The sequence below is a fragment of the Cydia fagiglandana genome, chromosome 13 (assembly GCF_963556715.1).
Source record: "Cydia fagiglandana chromosome 13, ilCydFagi1.1, whole genome shotgun sequence".
Taxonomy (NCBI): domain Eukaryota; kingdom Metazoa; phylum Arthropoda; class Insecta; order Lepidoptera; family Tortricidae; genus Cydia; species Cydia fagiglandana.
Window position 1 is genome coordinate 3,884,029 of NC_085944.1, and position 20,026 is coordinate 3,904,054.

The 20,026-nt window shown below is 37.6% G+C and overlaps 2 protein-coding genes across 2 annotated transcripts in view; one reads left to right on the forward strand and one right to left on the reverse strand.

The window, feature by feature from the left end:
• Positions 1-19,645, forward strand: part of LOC134670033 (alkaline phosphatase-like) — a 59,579-nt gene extending 39,934 nt beyond the window's left edge. The window contains exon 9 of the mRNA XM_063527701.1: positions 19,258-19,645. Coding sequence (XP_063383771.1) covers positions 19,258-19,460 — 203 coding nt within the window. The 3' untranslated portion in view covers positions 19,461-19,645. The remainder of the gene's footprint in view (positions 1-19,257) is intronic.
• LOC134670022 (uncharacterized) lies at positions 478-4,969 on the reverse strand. The gene is made up of 2 exons (XM_063527690.1): positions 4,538-4,969; positions 478-899 (listed from the first exon to the last, which is right to left on the reverse strand). The coding sequence occupies exons 1-2, from the start codon at positions 4,865-4,867 to the stop codon at positions 861-863; spliced, it is 369 nt and encodes a 122-aa protein (XP_063383760.1). The 5' UTR covers positions 4,868-4,969; the 3' UTR covers positions 478-860.
• Positions 19,646-20,026: the final 381 nt, after the last annotated feature.

Consider the following 20,026-nt stretch of genomic DNA (forward strand, 5'->3'; position numbering starts at 1 on the left):
ACACAAGAACATATGTTCCACAATTAGTAAAACAAGAAATATAATTCACAACCCATATGCTTCACAGCCGAGACATGAAATACAATCCACACAAAAACATATGTTATATAGCCAGTAAAAACAAGAAACTTAATCTACACAAGAAAATATGTTTTACAGACTTGGATACACACATATCAGAATAGCCTTAGACACATTATAAAAATCTCAAAGACATATTTAAAGTACCATACTTATGTTTTTCAATATATCCCACTTTGTCTTACTCTCAGACCCTTAACCAATTATATACTTATACTAATAATATCCATAGGCACACAACAATCAATAATGCACTATCTCAGTCTTAATCATGACTAATGACAAACACATGTTCAAATTACAAATTTTAAATATCAATATCTCTTAACCAATACAAATAACATGTGTAACTACCACATCACACAACAATATAAAAGCATGGACTTGTTTAATAGACTACCCTTGAATTACAATCAATTCCACTAAATATTTATTCAAGATCAGAATCATCAGTGAGAGACGCAGACTGTTCTTTATCCTTTCCCCATACTCTCCATTCTCCTTCAACTTTTTTTAAATGGACTATGTTTCTTTTATACTCTTGCCCAGTTAGATCATTTCGAACATTTATGTCACCTCTATTAGCACTAGTAACAGTATGAGGTGTAGAATTGTAATTTGATGTTAATTTGTTCTCTTTAAGCATGTTTTTTACATATACCTTCTCTCCTACCTCTAACCGGTGTTCCTTTGCTCCTCTTTTGCGATCTTCCTTTAATTTTCCTTTTTCCTTCATTTCGGCGTCCTTGTCCCTTACTTCTAGATCTGTCTGCATGTGCTCAATGTCTAGAAGATGAGGGATTTTGTCCCGGAACAGCCTGTTGAAAAAAAGTTCACACGGTGACTTTCCAGTAGTATTGTGAGGGGTACCGTTGTACATCATAAGGTAGTACAGCAAATCATCTTTCCAATTTGTTTTGAGGCTTTGACTAATCTTAAGGCGTTTGACAATGTCGCGATTTTGACGTTCCACTTCTCCGTTCATTTGAGGCCAGTAAGGAATTGTGTTGTAAATATGAATACCTAATTCACTGCAAAACGTTTTAAATAGTCCACTTGTAAACTGTCTCCCATTATCAACCGTGATGCTGACAGGAGACCCTAGTCTTGAGAATATCTCTTTCAAAACATTAATTGTATCTTGCGATGTTATGGATTTCATAATTTTAATTTCTTTATATCGACTATAATAGTCTATGACTACCAGTAAATAGTCTCCACTTGGTAGTGGCCCTAAAAAATCTGCTGCTATGTCCACCCAAGCTTGCGATGGTAACTGCCGTCTTTTCATAGGGACAGGTTGGCTAGGTCCAGAAACTAATGTGCATCCTTTACAGCTTTTGACCATGGCTTCCGCATCTCGATCGATTTTTGGCCACCATACCTTTGAGCGTAACCTTCCTTTCATAGCTACGATTCCAGGGTGCCCTTCGTGAGCTGCTTCGAGAATTTGGTGACGCAGTTTATACGGAATAACTAGCTTGTTTCCCCGCAGTAGCATTTCATCATGTATCCATAGTTCTGACTCAAATATTTTGTAGAGATTTACTTTGTTATCCCAGTCATTATACAGAATACCTTTTTTTACTAATTCAAGCTCCGTATCGGAATGTAAAGCATCTTTAATTTCTTGAAAAGAGACAGCTACTGGTCGAGCAAACTGTACTATTTGGTTTATATGAAATTCGTCATCAAATGAATTTGTATTTGTTGGAGCACATAGTCGAGAAAAAGGATCTGCTATATTTTGCTTGCTCGGACGATATATTACTTTATAGTTATATGATTGTAAACGTAAAACCCATCTTTCAATGCGAGGGCAAGGTTTTGATCTAGTACCAAATATAACCTCTAATGGTTTGTGATCAGTTATAAGATCAAATTCCTTTAGGCCATATAAATACATTCGGAAATGTTCTACTGACCACACCAGTGCAAGGGCCTCCCTTTCAGTTTGACAGTACCGTTTCTCAACATCAGTCAGCGTTTTATTTCCATATGCTATAACTCTAGACCCTTTACTGTCCCATTGAATAAGTACTGCTCCAAGACCAAAAGGACTAGCGTCTGCCATTACTTGTGTTTTATCTCCAGGATCAAAATATCCTAAAGAAGAAATGTTACTCAAACTATTTTTCAGATTACTAAATGCCAGACTTTGTTCTTGTTTCCAGTAACTGGTGATATCAGTGTTTTTGTGCAGTTTTAATCTCAAAATCTCACGAAATGGCTCAGTAAGAGTTGCTAGATTAGGAATCCATTTACCAATATAATTGACTAGACCCAAAAAGCTCTGTATCTCCTCAATAGTCTTCGGTTCCCTGAATGTTTCAATACCTTTGATATATTTGTCTAGGGGTTTAACTCCATCAGATGTCAGCTCATGTCCAATAAATTCAATCTTACAGGAGTTGAAAATACATTTACCCTCATTTAAAAGCACATTGTTCTGTTTCAAAACTTCTAATAGAGTCTGTGCGGAAAGAGAAGAGTCGTGGGATTTGAGGGCGCGCCAGTGCTATTTTATGGTTTTTGCTATGCTGACAACACTGGTCACGTGATTATAGTACGACACTAAAGGTCATGATACTTGAATCCCTTTTGTTCCGGTTTTTTACCACGGCTTACTAAACGGAGCCTGGTGGTGGTGTCGGCTCGTCAACTCAATCCTCTGATTTAGCGCAGGCACTAGTTTTCTTTTTAAAACACACTTATCTCGGATACTAAAAAGTGACTGCGATTGACAAAACTGCTAAAACTATTTAAGAATCTGTCCAATACAACTGTAATTTTAGTACCAAACAAGATACGAGTCTCATTTATGTACTGCCTAATCTGTGCAGTCCAACAGTTATTAAAACCGGGTAGATCGGGTAGAAATTGGGCAATAGAACTGTAATTTTATCTGAGATATATTTCACCCATTGTAAACTTGACTTGTAATGTATGTGTACATTATTAATAATAAATATGAATATGAATAAAAATAGTGCATAAGTAGGTAGGCCTTATTGGGATATGTCCGGTAATCCGGTTCTCTCATCTCACGATATTTTACTTCGCCGAAAAGTCACTGCTAAATATGAAATATAATTTCGTAACTAACAGAACCTACAAATAAAGAAATATTTTATTAGAAAAAGTTTTATTCTTTGTAATCGAAGTCTGAATTAAAATATTCAATGTCACTTATGTTTGAGCTAGCTTCAAAACAACCAGGGACACTCATAGAACTATCTTCATCTGAACTGGATGTGCTTGAATCCGGCACGTAGATTACGAATTCTTGCATATCACCTACTTAGCGGTCTTTTATTCGAGATACCGTAGGCACTTTTACACAATCCTGAAAAAGAAATTACATATAAATATGCATAAAATGGCAAGTATCAAGACTATTTGTCAGTTATTTTAAAGATCATGAATGACCTGCATATTTATGAAAATTAATATATTTTGAATGAATATACTTACCGATTATGTACCGGAGACAAGTTACTTAGGGGGCTTATTAAATAGGTAATTATTTAATATGAAATACAACATCAATACCTGCGAATAGCGGAAATACGTTCCGCGACTTTTTGTAAGTCGATAGTCGCCTTTTAGCCGTTTTCTTCCCGCTGACAAAACCGAACAATGTTAAATATAATTTTCCTTGTGGTTTTATGTACGGTTTTATCGTGTTTTGAAAATATTTTATACATAAAACTTGCGGTTTGTTAATAAAAATATACATTGACAGAAGTTTGTTTACTTTTTACAAGACAGGTGTCAAAGGTTTGATTGCCATATAAAATTTAAAATGTTAGTTCCCGTTTCTGCCACGACTCTTCTCTTTCCGCACAGACTCTACATGATTTAATCTTGCTTTATGCTCAACCTCATTTCTGCCAAAAACAATGATATCATCAATGAAATTGACAACACCATCACATGGCAAAAGCATCCTTTCAAGGATTTTTTGAAAATGTTCTGGTGCACATGAAATGCCAAACATTAATCGTTTATACCGAAAGAGCCCTTTGCCTGTGATGAATGTTGTCACATCCCTAGAGTCTTCGCTAATTTCTACCTGATGAAATGCTTCTTTGATGTCCAGTTTTGAGAAAACAGTGGCCTTTTTGAACTTAGGAATTAATTGTGCCATTGTAGGCAAAGGATGATTTTCCCTAATGATAGCCTTATTAGCACATCGCATATCTACGCAGATCCTGAGGTCCCCGTTACTTTTTAATATTGGCACTATGGGGGACACCCAGGAGGCTGGTTTATCTACTGGTTCAATAATGTCCTTAGCAATTAGTTCATCTATTTTAGAATTGATTTTGTTTTCTAATGGAATAGGTACTCTTCTATATGGTTGACTTACAGGAGTGACAGCCTCATTTATAGCTATTTTTAATTGAACATCTTTAAATTTAGGGAAAGCTTCCGAAATATTATTTACACTTACCCCAATTTTGAGAACTTTTAGCAAAATAGCAGTGTCTTTGCCTAGTAAATCTCTAGGCCCATCCTTGATAACGTAGAATGTAGCTTCTTGTTCTTCCGAACCAATTCTAATGTTGGCTTCAAAACGTCCTAGCACCGTCAATGGTTCTTTGCTGCCATATGCCATAAATACTCTATCCACAGATTTATCTTGACTGGTTATTTGAATCGCATTTGCTTTTAAATGATTCCATGTTGTGTCAGTGATAATGTTGCATTTGCTCCCAGAATCGATCAGTATGTCTGCATCAACGCCACCTATTTCACATTTTACTGTCTCACCTTCATCCATGTTGAATATATAATCAATTGTTGTATTCTTCTCTATTTTAGACTTCTTCTCAACGGGCTCAGGGTCTTTTCTTGCTTTTGTTTCAGCAATGGCATTAAGCTTACGTTTCCCATATAACCATTCCAGTCGCAGAATCATCAAAGTGGTAACTAAATGTCAGATGTGTCGTAACAGAGTCCACACAATGTGTCTAGAATTGTTTCGAAACAAAGTGTCGTCGCCGTGTGTACACTTTTCCGTAACAAGGTGTCGACACATTTGTGTGCACTTTGCGTGCGGTTTGCGACTAAATCTGACAGCAAATTTGTGACAGCAAATGTCAATATAAAATACCTCTTGAAAACCAAGGTTTGTCAAACTACTATTAGTGTCTCGTGTGCTCGTAAGTAATTCTAGTAAGTCATCATGGGCGATGCAAATGATAATAATCGAACAAAACCATATAAACACCCAACACCCGTCAACCTTTTACAGCAAAGTTTTTAAAGAAATGCAATAAGCTACTTAGGTCAGCCAACGAATGCTCCAAAAAGTTGTAGAGGGACTCGGAACACAATTTTTGACTCTGTAACTTGGTTTGGACAAGTTAGGAGGTGAACATATCAAAAGTCCCCGGCCGTAGCCCTTGAGCGGGGTTAGAGAGGGGGCTTTGAAGGTCCCATTTTCCGGTTTTTCGATTATATCTCGGAAACTATGCATCTTAGCGATATGGCCACTTATACAAAATGAAAGTTAATTTAATTTGTTACAAGTTTATTCAGTCAATTTTTTCGATATGTTGAATAGTTTTTGAGATATCCGCTCTTGAAAGTTTATTTAGGGCTCTCAATTTTATCTTGATATATCTACATCAGTGAAGGTGCTAGGCCGTGTATGGTATCGTTTTCGTATAAATATGGGTTGCTGAATCCATTTAGGGTATCACATTGACACCATTCCACAAAATTAAAAAAAATCTTTTTAGGGTTCCGTACCTCAAAAGCAAAAAACGGAATCCTTATAGGATCACTCGTGCGTCTGTATGTCTGTCCGTCTGAATACACGAAATAGTTCTTTACCTATAGATGACAGGAAAACCTATTAGAAATGTGCAGTCAAGCGCGAGTCGGACTTAATGTACGGAACCCATAATACGCGAGTCCGACTCGCACTTGGCCGGTTTTTTTTAAACTCCTCTTGACGCTTTAACCGCTGAACCGATTTCGTTGAAATTTGGTATAGAAATAGTTTGCGTCCCGGAACAGGACATAGGATAGATCTTATAACCAAAATCATCTTTTGAAGGTGTGACAAGTGGCGTGGAAATTTGTACGGGAAATCAATAACCGCTGAACCGATTTATATTAAATTTGGGATGGTCTACAACTTTGATTTAGTTAAAAATGATAAAAAAACATGACTTCAAACCTAAACTTAAACAGTATTAACTTCAAGAAGTCAATTCTGAATTCCCCCCTACACCTCATTTCACACCTTTAAAGGATGATTTTTGAGATAACTTATTATGTCCTGTCTCGGGACTCAAAATATGTGTACTAAATTTAAATTAAAACTGTTCAGCAGTTTAAGCGTGAAGAGGAGTTTAAAAGAAAGTATTTTAATAAGTTTATATGTTTTTACTTTGGAATGGTGTCAATGTGATACCATAACTAAATTTGGTACTGCGAATTTATACGAAAACGATACCAATCATGGCCTCGTAGCTTTACTGTTGTAGAAGTCAAAATAAAATTGAGAGCCCTAAATTCTTATTACTTGGCCAAACTTGTGTAGAAGGAAAAGGAAAAATAAAAGTCTTCGGCAGGAATATAAGACACAAATATAATTTTTTTTTGCGTTACTATTTCAATCATCAAATAAAACATACCTTGATTATATTTAGAGAATGCTCCCGGTACTGAGTTTGTATGAAGAGAACCGGGAATTCCCGGTTCCGTTACTGTGTTTGTATAGAAAACCAGTACCGGGAGCACTCCCTAATTATATTATTCTAGTGAGATCCTCATAGATAAACAAAAACATTTACTTAAAAAATTACAAGGTCGAAATGTCACGGAACTTGTGAGAGTAATATGTGAAAAATAAAAACTTTTATAACAAAAAAATCTGGACACAATTTAAGAAGCATCCAATTGCGTCGAGGAATCATCTGTATTTTTGCTTGTTTCATTACCTCCTCGCTTCTTTTTTGTCCTTTGTATTCTGTAGCAATTTGTTAGATCTGAAAATAAAGATAACTTGCGTCGTCACGGATGTCAATTTATAAGTTTTAGGGAGTGCAGAATTCGAAAACGATGACCATTATGGATTCCAAGATGTCTGCCGTGCAGTTTGTCATATAAGCCGTCATAGATGTTGATTTATAGGTGTTAGGAAGAGCAGATTTCGAAAATGATGACCATGACCAATAAAACGACATCCATGTCGACTTTTAACATAGTGCATGGCCGCCATATTGGATTCCAAAATAGTTATTATTTTCGAAATCTGCGCTCCCTAAAACCTATAAAACGACAGCCATGACGACTTTTATGACATACTGCATGGCCGCCATTTTGGATTCCAAAATGGTCATCATTTTCGAAATCAGGGCCCCCTAAAACCTATAAAACGACACCCATGACAACTTTTATGACATAGTGCATGGCCGCCATTTTGGATTCCAAAATGGTCATCATTTTCGAAATCAGGGCCCCCTAAAACCTATAAAACGACACCCATGACGACTTTTATGACATAGTGCATGGCCGCCGTTTCGGAATCGGAAATGGTTATCATTTTCGAATCTGCGCCCCCCAAAACCTATAAAACGACACCTATGACGACTTTTATGACATAGTGCATGGCCGCCATTCTGGATTCCAAAATGGTCATCATTTTCGAAAGCGGGGCCCCCTAAAACCTATAAAACGACATCCATGACGACTTTTATGACATAGTGCACGGCCGCCATTTTGCATTTCAAAATGGTCATCATTTTCTAAATCGGGGCCCCCTAAAACCTATAAAACGACATCCACGACGACTTTTATGACATAGTGCATGGCCGCCATTTCGGAATCGAAAATGGTTATCATTTTCGAAATCTGCGCCCCCCAAAACCTATAAAACGACACCCATGACGACTTTTATGACATAGTGCATGGCCGCCATTCTGGATTACAAAATGGTCATCATTTTCGAAAGCGAGGCCCCTTAAAACCTATAAAACGACATCCATGACGACTTTTATGACATAGTGCATGGCCGCCATGTTGGAATCCAAAATGGTCATCGTTTTCGAAATCTGCGCCCCCTAAAACCTATAAAACGACACCCATGAAGACTTTTATGACATAGTGCATGGCCACCATTTTGGAATCCAAAATGGTCACCATTTTCTAAATCTGCGCCCCCCAAAACCTATAAAACGACATCCATGACGACTTTTATGACATAATGCATGGCCGCCATTTTGGAATCAAAGATGGTTATCATTTTCGAAATCTGCGCCCCCCAAAACCTATAAAACGACACCCATGACGACTTTTATGACATAGTGCATGGCCGCCATTCTGGATTACAAAATGGTCATCATTTTCGAAAGCGGGGCCCCCTAAAACCTATAAAATGACATCCATGACGACTTTTATGACATAGTGCATGGCCGCCATCTTGGAATCCAAAATGGTCATCGTTTTCGAAATCTGCGTCCCCTAAAACCTATAAAACGACACCCATGACGACTTTTATGACATAGTGCATGGCCACCATTTTGGAATCCAAAATGGTTATCATTTTCTAAATCTGCGCCCCCCAAAACCTATAAAACGACACCCATGACAACTTTTATGACATAGTGCATGGCCGCCATTTTGAATTTCAAAATGGTCATCATTTTCTAAATCGGGGCCCCCTAAAACCTATAAAACGACATCCATGACGACTTTTATGACATAGTGCATGGCCGCCATTTTGGAATCGAAAATGGTTATCATTTTCGAAATCTGCGCCCCCCCAAAACCTATAAAACGACACCGATGACGACTTTTATGACATAGTGCATGGCCGCCATTCTGGATTCCAAAATGGTCATCATTTTCGAAAGCGGGGCCCCCTAAAACCTATAAAACGACATCCATGACGACTTTTATGACATAGTGCATGGCCGCCATCTTGGAATCCAAAATGGTCATCGTTTTCGAAATCTGCGTCCCCTAAAACCTGTAAAACGACACCCATGACGACTTTTATGACATAGTGCATGGCCACCATTTTGGAATCCAAAATGGTTATCATTTTCTAAATCTGCGCCCCCCAAAACCTATAAAACGACACCCATGACAACTTTTATGACATAGTGCATGGCCGCCATTTTGGATTTCAAAATGGTCATCATTTTCTAAATCGGGGCCCCCTAAAACCTATAAAACGACATCCATGACGACTTTTATGACACAGTGCATGGCCGCCATTTTGGATTCCAAAATGGTCATCATTTTCGAAATCGGCACTCCCTAAAACCTATAAATCGACACCCATCTCGACTTTTATGATAAAGTGTTTGGCTACCATCTGCAGGCAAGACATTTCTATTAATTTTACGTACAAAAATGGCCCCCTGTCAACTTCCAACCGAGATTTAATCGATAATTTATTCGATTAATATTCAGATTAATTCAATTTCAATCTATGTTAGGTCGACTAAACTAATCGCGATTAAAATTTGAGGATTAACTTTTTTATTCCATTAATTTGTCGAATAAACAGTTAATCTATTAAGTCCCATCTCTGACCACGGCATTTTTACACTTTGAGAATATCTGAAAACAAATGAACACAAGGAGCCATTTTGCAAATCCAGTAACTTTGTTATTACTTTTGACAGCGCGTGTCATGTGTCTACACAGAGTCGACACAAAGTCGAAACATTTGCGACTACTTTTGACTGCAATTTTTGTCAGCCTTAAACCATATTTATACATCATAATTAACAACTTTCGTAGTATGTAAAGCGTTATTTCTGTTATTTAAGTATAGTATACGCATCCAAGTACTAAAAATGCATCAAATAATATAGTTATGAACACAGGCACTGAGAAGTAAACAATTTCATTTCCGGCTAAACTAATACAATGTGGTGGCGCGTTGATTATATTACACTTAGTTTATCAAATCACTCGAGCAGTTTAATTCCCCATAATAATTTAAGTCCTATTGTAATATAAATGCAAACAATATATAATTACGTCTTGTAATCCGTTTTAGAGATGGCGTATTAATGTCACTTATTTTTATTTAATTATTTTTCCATCTGACAGTTTCCATTTGACAGGAACAAAATGAACGAATGAACGAATGACTTTGGCATAAAGTAGTCGCAAACTCGTAACAATGTGTGCACACGGCGACCACACTTTATGTCACTTTGTGTCATGTGTCGACCCTTCCCCATTTCTGGTAACTGTGTCGACACGGCGACGACTCTGCGACTGGAATTGTGACCGAAACAGACGGTGTCGACACAAGATGTGTCTACACCGCGTCGTAACGGCGACTGGAAATGGTTGTATGGGTTGTATGGTCTTGTCTTACACATCTTATAGAAATGCCCCTTGAATCCGCACTTCTTACATATCTGGTCTCTGGCTGGACAAGTCATACTGTCAGCGTTATGTCTTCTATTTCCACACCTGGTACACTCTGTTGTAGATTTAAACTTGTTGCCTTGAAACTTCTTCTGCTTGGCTTCAATTTTGTTTATAGAGTTATTTGGTGGCTCCTTTTGAAAACCTGTGAGTTGTCGCTCTACAGTTTCTAGAGTAGTTGCCTCTGTTATGATTTTGTCAACTGTGGCGGCGTCACCTAGTGTTAATATTTTCTTCCGTAGCTCTGTTGATCTACATTTCTCTGTGATCTGATCAATCAGGTTATCGTCATCTTTGAATTTGCATTTTGAGCTTTGATTACGAAGTCTTACCAAAAACTTATCAAATTTTTCCCCTTCTTCTTGCTTTATCAGCCTAAATGTGTGTCTTTCATACACATAGCTTTGTTTCGGAGAAAAATATTCATCCAACTTCTTAACAGCTACCTCGAAAACATCAACTGCTTTTCCTTCTTTGTCCTTTGATTCTGCATTTGCACCAGGAATGTTGTAATAAATTTCCTGTAGACTCAGGCCGCCAGTGTGTAACAATGTGGCCCTCTTTTTTTCTGGGGTCTCTACTGCAGAAGCTAGAAGGTAGAGCTGTAGTCCTCTCTTCCACTTCTCCCATCTAGACCCCAGGGAGTGTGGATCTCCGTCACAGTCAAATGGCTCTGGTCCATCAAGCATTTCCTGGAAACAAAAGTGAACATCCCACTATTCAAATCTTACAATATATCTGTCCACTCTTTCCTTCAATGTATTCACCTCTAGTTGCCCACAAACTAAAGCTTACCAGGATAATTGTAATTTTGTTCTGTCAAAATTTTGATTCAAAATACCAATCATGTATGCTTTTATACAATTCTGAGCAACTAAGGTATAATTTATTTATTTATTGTCTTTTATGTGGAACTACCACTGAGCATTTTACTTTTTTCCCTTATTACCCTGTACAAACAGGTCATATTTGAGTTTCCATAATGAAACTACCCTTTCTTCTTTTTTATTTATTTTATAAGTACTCAAGGTACATTGTTTTATGAACAACTAAAAAAAAAGTACAATTCATCCATTTTCATTTTTTTTATGATATAAATTACTTATCGTCCCACCATTTTGTAGGGTTTATGATGCTATTATTTACAACTCGGACGTACGAGTTGAACATCATTTTCGGCCTCAGCCAGTACTCATTAGACATTTTTCGTTACCAACGATTTGTTCCCATCATTTTATGGGGTTTATGGTGATATTTCTTTACAACTCGGCCGTACGAGTCGTTAAATATACCCCATACATACGGCATCAGCCTGAACCAACTTGTTGGTATTTTCATTATTTACACATAACTATACATCCATTTATTTCACTTGTTTGTCTATCACAACACAAGATTTAATTTAATTGTACTTATTTAGTTAAAATAGAAACATTTCGATACCATTTTACAATCATGAGACGCCGCTGCAATTGTTGGTAAACAATGGCGGCTTATTTTTCTGCACGCTTATTATTGCTAATTTCTGGCATATTTCGATTTTACTTACAGTTTTTCTGATTTACCTCGTCGTCACTTGTTATGTCCTCTTATTTTATATTAGGTGAGTGAGGATATGGAATTAAATACAAATTATTCTGCCAGCCGGTGCGCTCCCAACAATACGGCTCTCTCCGTAATGGCGGACCTCCAGTGTTGCCAACGCAACCGCGCTCCTTTATTCCAAGACATCACAATAGGTATACACATTCATGCCTCACTTTTTCACATTAATCGTTATCAAAATTTTACTGTAGTATAATTAGCAGCAAGTAAACACGTTTGTTTATTTAAACACAATGAAAAACTTAAGAAATTGTAAGAAAAACATTAATTACGATTTTATAAAAATACGTCAAAATCGCTATCGCGCACGAAATTGACCCAAATTACATGTGTCCACTCCCAGACGCACCTGCCGGGCTACTAAGGGAGCTGCCATACAAAGACGAATGCTATAGCATCCGCGTCACAGAAAGGGGGGCCAATTTGGAGACGTCACAGGATAAATTTTAACTTCGATAAAACTATGTAATATGGCAGTACGCATTATTTGACTCTGGTGACTGGTAGAGGAAAAGTTGATGAATAATATTATACTGTGGTTAAGCGGATTGATAAGCATTTCAACGAAGAAATTTAAAAAGAATAACGGATGCAATAGCAGGCGCGTCACCAGGAGGAGTACAAAAACGGATGCTATGCAATCCGCGTCCGCGAACGTGTTTAAGATCTAACCTGTCAAATTTGACATTTGCGCGATTCTGAAGATACTCTTGAACGATTTCCACAGGATATGACTCAGAGATCCAATGCACATCTAATATATATCTTACTCTATCTAACGTAAAAGTGACATTGGTTGCCCGAATTGCACTGCAAAAGAGAACTAGTTGATATCTAAACTATAACGTATCTAGAATGGATCAAGTATGTGTCGTCTCTTGTGAATATCTTGAAGTTCGAATACGGCAGTGTTTCGTACAGAAAATGACAGCTATGACATCTCCAGTTACTAAATGCTCTAAGACCACCACCTAACCACCCCGTCCCTAGTTCATTAACATAGGTAGTTAGTAAAAGACGAGTAGTCTATCTCGCCGCGAGATACTGTCACGCCAATGATGTGCAAGGCTACTGCACCAACTTTGCCAGGCCAGGCCAAGCCACAGGAAAGACGATGACGATGACCGGCAGGTTATTTGATATTTGATATTTATTGAAATCAAATTTTACAGCATTACAGCTAACACCAATGCACTGTAAAATTAAGTAATAAAATTAAGTAATAATAAAGCGATTACTAAGCTACCTATTGCATGATTGATTCGCAAAAACGTAAAAAATCTTTAAAAAGTTCATGACTTTCGATGAGCAAACAAATCGGAATTAGGTGTAAAGATAAGAAATTATTAAGAAGTGTCCGGGAACGGACAATTGGAGAGTACTAGTGTGCAGGCGTGTGAATCGTTCCATTATCTAGGAGGCGATGGTAGGTAACTTCGTAGGTAACTTCAAACCTGATTTCTTGACTTTCGCTTGATAGAAAAAAAATAATAAACATAGGTAAACATAAAAATGCGTAATTTAATTTTTAATTAATTCTGCCATTATTTTTGTTTGTTCAAATTTACTAAAAATAACAATTCACAAGCATAAGACATCGCGCACGCACAGCCGTCTCACTCACGTTTACGCTCAGTGAGAGTGACGGAAGAACCTGAATTCTCGGGGCCCTAAATAGAATCGTGAAAACTAGGAACCTACCAACGACGTTGTAGATTGGCACAAGAGTTCATTTATAAGTATCAATATAAAGTTTTACAACTATGAAACCATCGGTAATGAAGTTTCGCGGAACTGTTATAAATAGCATGGTGCTGGCATCTAACAGGCCAATAGGGAATATTACCCAAAACTCTGCGTAGGGGGCGCCACTACCGCTATCCATCACAATCTACCGCGAATTTTTCGGAACTTATATAGGTACCTTACGAAATATCATTTGATATTTACCAGTCACTTTTCGGTGAAGGAAGGAAGGAAAACATCGTGAGAAAACCGGACTAGTCCCAATAAGGCCCAATTTGCCCTCCGGGTTGGAAGGTCAGATGGCAGTCACTTTCGTAAAAAATAGTGCCTAATCAATTCTTGAGATTAGTTTCCAAGCGGACCCCAGGGGACAACGAGAGGAAGATGATGATTGGAATAATTCAGTTCTGTTAGCTGCCATTCGCGTGTTCATTTCGCTCTGTTTTCTCCGTACCCTACATGTTTTAGTGCGAGCGAGACGCCCGCGCGAATAACAGCTAGAGTTAGACCAAGTAAAGTCTGCAGCGATTTTGATACTTTACGCAGTGCCATTTATACGAATTATACGTCATCATTTCATAGAAGTTTGATGTTTAAAATAGGTAACACTTGCACTGCGTGTGCTATCAAAGTCGCGGCAGTCTTTTCTTGGTCTAACTCTAACTGACATGATTCCAATATGATTGAAACATCGGTTTGATGTAAGGTTCACGTTCTCATAACTTTAATTTCTGAATTAGCTAGAAAGTTTGCTCGTGTATGAGAACCAATAGGTTTCTACGAAGTAAGTAATTAAAGTTATGAAAGTGTCGTGTATGAACTTTGGCATGAGTTTGATTGGATTCTGCAAAAAATAATGTAACATAATATTATGTTTTGAATAAAAGCTATTAAATCTCAAGGAAAATAAATTAAAGTAAAAATTCGATACATTATACTCAACGTTATTGCTATAATTATAACAAATATCTATATATTAGATAGAAATAAGAATGTGGCTTTAATTAAGATTTTACATTGTTTTATTTCATTTAAGATTAATTGAATAATTAAATTATTATACTATATAATATATATATAAGTATAACAATAGTATTTATAAACTGTTATTTCATATAGAGTTTAATCAATTATATGAAATAACAGATCTGAAAGAGAAATTGTTCATTTTTCATTGTCATAATTTGACCTTTTATTAGCTCAAATGATTGATATAAGCAAACCCTTTAAAACAATATAATCTTCGCCGGTCCTAAATAAATAAGAGCCTTTATCCGTAAAAAAAAACTGATTTATGAATCTGAAATATGAAAGAATATGTAGGTAGGTACCAGTGGCGGCGCGTCAAACATAGCCATGGGCAAGCCGGGGCTAATTTGGCTTACATATTTCCTTTACGACGTTGCTCAAACGTCCAAAAACAGGCAAGCCGGTGGAAATCGGCTTTTAAGGACTATTAAATGATAAACAAAGAAATCTTTCATAAACAGGCATTTCTACCTAAAGTTGTACCAAAAACTGAGAAAAAAAGTGTCCCCATAATTTCAAATCCAGCAGTGGACGAGAGTAGGCTGATGATGATGATGATGATGATAATTTTAGGTCCGTTTGGTTACGGTTTTCAATACAACCTTCTATGACCGTAACAAAACGGACAAAACAAATTGTATGATTTTTTGTTCCTGTATCGAAAATATAATCGAGTCGAAAATATATGAAAAGGGTCTAGCCGCAATCCTATAAGTATAGTGAAACTGCCCCTGGCTGAAATGTATACCTTTCTTAGGCGTGTTTATTTGTCTTATTATAAGATATCGTTTTATGAAATTTCAAGCCTAGAATCCCGTTTGTTTACAAAAGAAAAAACATTTTTTAATCGTTTTTACTTTTTTGTAGCTAAACTAGTGGTTCGATTGTTTTGAAATTTAGATGTTATTGTTACATGCACCTAATAGTAGTTCATTAAAAAAAATCAAGATTGTAACTTGTTTTTAAAGGCTTAAAGATATATTTTTAATTTTTTAAACTTTTTTTTAATACGTGTGATTGTGAGTTAGCGACAACCTCAATTTTTTGTTATTTAATGCAGTATATACTATTGCATAAACAAGTGTATAAAGGAGTTACAATCTTGAATTATTTTTTGAAAATGAACTACTAATTAGGTGCATGTAACATCCAAATTTCAAAACAATCGAACCTAGTTGAGCTACAACAAAATAATAAAAACGATTTTTTTTTTGCCAAACCAAGGAGATTCTAGGCCTGAAATTTGGTAAAACGATATCGTATAATATGACAAATAAACGCGCCTAAGAAAGGTACATACATTTCAGCCAGGGGCAGTTTCATTATAGGATTACGGCTAGACCCTTTCAAAATATAAAATGCAAGTTAAGGGTTCAACTTTAAACAGAAATCCTCAAAAGCGCTCTAATCTACAATTATTAGTGTCCCCTAATTCGTAAAACTTTTGCGCAAAGGTCAATGCCCTTTTCCAGAGTGTTTACTAAAAGGCCCGCATAATATTCCCCGTTATGAAGGCAAAACTACCGAAATTCCACATAAACCCTTCATAAAAACAAATTATATTCATACTAGTGTTGGATTAAAGTCGAGTCCTTTGAGTCCTCTGCTAAGACTCGAGTTTACAGACTCATAAAATTATGTCGAAACTCGTGTTCTATTTAACTTGTTAGAGACCCGAATCTTTTGTGAAGACTTGAGTCCTTTTCAGAGAACTGTCATGTTCTTTAAAAATCAGAATGCATTATCTACATGAAAAGTAGTAGTCTTCTTCTTGATCGGGACACTCTTGACAGAGCGTTCGTGGTCATCATTGGGAGTCTCCCTTTGTGACACGTTTGACGGCTCGCCTCCACTCCTCCCTGACGGCTGCGCGTTTAGCGCATTCGTGCAAGGGGCCGTCCATTGCTGCCTTTATTTGGTCCGTCCACCTCATGGGCGACCTTCCTCGCGCTCGGGTACCTTCTACTCTGCCCTACTCTGGCCTGCTAAAGTAGTAGTAGTAGTAGTAGATATAGTAGTAGATATGTTAAATGTCTTTTTGTATAACTACAAAAAGACATATTAAAAATGACATACAATCAGTAAGAAGTACAAAGGTGAAGTTATCCCGAAAAGTCATGGGTCTTTCGGGATAATTATCTGTATCACCATAAAATATCTCTTAATTTATTTATTGCTACTAATATTTAGATACAACCTACAAAATAATGACGGATCGGTCTTTATTCGGAGGCCGGAGTCATTTGAGTTGCACTTAAAAAATGACTCAGTAAAATACTGTGGGGATTTTAAAGTTTTTTAGCGCAGAGTCTTGTAAACACGAGTCGAGCTCTTCATAAGGGTAACATTCCATTTCCAACGAGAGATGCACTACTGTCAATTTTACTATGGAAATTGACAATGACAGCGACGCGTTCAGTACCGGTAGTGCAGCTGCGGTTAGAAATGGAATGTTACCATTAGACTCAATAGACTCGAGTTCCTACCAACACTAGTTGCACATGGACTCGTTACACGGAAATGACGTCATTCGACCTGGATCTAACACTAATTACCGTGGGCAATGTTTATTTTTCAGGATCGTTATAATGTTTGTTTTTGCGCTAATGGATTGAAATACCATCATAGGGTAAACTATCCAATGATCGACAACAACCCGTCATTGGCAAATGATCTTACTAAATGAAACGTTTTACCAAAAAAAACATACAACCGAATTGATAAACCCCTCCTTTTGAGATTTGGAAGTCGGTTAATAAAGAAAATATAAGTATGTGCCCAAATACTAGGGGCCCGATTCGGATTTTGAAATAGACATCTATTAGATATCTTTTAGACATCACTAAGATACGATAACGATATATTTAAGATCTAACCTGTCAAATTTGACATTTGCGCGATTCTGGAGATACTCTTGAACGATTTCCTCAGGATATGACTTAGAGATCCAATTCACATCTAATAGTGACATTGGTTGCCCGAATTGCGATGCAAAAGAGAACTAGTTGATATCTAAACTATAACGTATCTAGAATGGATCTAGTACGTGTCGTCTCTTGTGAATATCTTGAAGTTCGAATACGGCAGTAGTTGTATTAAAATTATTGAACATACAAATTGTAAACATAATTTTATCATAGTCTGATTATAATTGAGTGAATGTTGTAAATAAACAAATTTCACTTGGTCTCGACTAATCCTTGGTCTCAAGGTCATCAAGGCCTTCATGCATTTAATTAAGCTTCGGGCAGATGCTTACCCCTCGATCCAAATGTCAAAATTAAGTAATAGCCAGATTGATACAGCCAAGAAAAACATTTAATCCGGATTATCCTCGGGATTATCGAACAACCGAGGAAAGATTACGGAAAATTTAGAGAAGGTTATTTTAAGGAAGAAGGTTATAAGAAGATTGTAATTAAAATAATAAAATTTTGCATTATCCTATAATTGGGAATCTATTTATTGCTGTGAAGGTCTTAGATCCGTAATAAATAGCTAATTGGTTAAAATTTGGATTAAAAATGGATTGCGGATGATAAAAAAATGAGTAAAAAGGGGTGAAAAGAAATATTCCTAGCTAGCCTAGTCGGTAGTTACCTTGCCTACGAAGCACCGTCCCTGGTTCGATTCCTGGTAAGGGCATTTACAATGTTACATACATATTATAATCACGCCTATTTCCCAGATGGGTAAGCAGAGACCACGGATTTCCACTTGCTACGATCCTGACATACCTACCTGTTTCGCTTCCTTCACTTTCATAGCATTCCTCATACAGGCTCGCCGGTTTAAGGTGCTCTTTACCTAGTCTTTCTTTAGGAATTTTTGGGCATTTATCTGTATATTTATCAGAAATATTAAACCTAATTTAGGCATGGATAAAAAATATATATTTTTTATGAATATAAGTATATATCGTAGCGTTTTCTGGCCAAAAACTATTCGCAACGAAGACCTATTGGCGTATATGCCGACAAACACCCATTGGCCGAGAAATCGCGACACGGAAATGGAGATGGATAGGACATACTACTTATTCGAAGAGGGGAAACAAATAAAGCAACCATCGCTTTCGGTTGGAAACCGCCGGACGGAAGCCGTGGCCTCGGGCGCCCTGTACACTCTTGGCAGCGGTCCGTCACAAATGAACTACGAGCGGTCGGGTTGAGCTAGAGCGAGGCCAGAGCGGTCGCTGAAGATAGGAAGGCGTGGCGCGAGCTTGTGAAGGCCCTTTGCACCTCTGGGGTGCCATAGGACAACAACAACATATATATCGTAGTCTAGTAAACCCAACAACACAAGCTTTATGGAGCTTACAGGGGTACGTCGATATGTGTAGGATTGTTTCAAAATATTTACTTAATTTATTTGTCTTTCCAGAAAATCCAAACTACACCTACCCGGCCTTAGTCCCGATGTCCCGAGAGACTCACGGAGGCGAAGACGTAGCTGTGTTCGCGCGCGGGCCGTGGGCACATCTGTTCACGGGCAACTACGAGCAGAATTTCTTACCGCATGCGCTTGCATATGCGGCCTGCATGGGCGGCGGACTGCACGCCTGCCATCAGTATACTTACGCGTAGCCTGTAACTCACGGAGGCGAGGACGTGGCGGTGTTCACGCGCGTTGGGTGTACCTGTTCACGAGCAACTACGAGCAGACCTACTTACCACACGCGCTCACATATGCGGCCTGCATGGGCGGCGGACTGCACGCCTGCCATCAGTATACTTACGCGTAGCCTGTAACTCACGGAGGCGAGAACGTGGCGGTGTTCGCGCGCGTTGGGTGCTCCTGTTCGTGGGCAACTACGAGCAGATTAGCAGAACTACCTGCCGCACGCGCTCGCATATGCGGCCGGCATGGGCGGCGGACCGCGCTCCTGCAATCAGTATACTTATAGTGTAAGTCATTCGTCTGTCAATGACTAGGGTCAATTTGTATGAAAATCCTGTATGTTTTTTTTATTTGTACATAGGAAATTTTTTTCAAGAACCGTGATAATGTTACTAAACATTCATCATGCATTCAATCATTAATTAAAAATCACCTGTCAATCAAACACCGGTACTTAATAAAATAAAATAGTTTTTAATTAAGTAGGTATGAGTAAATGTAGTAGAGATAGTGAAATATATTATCATTAATT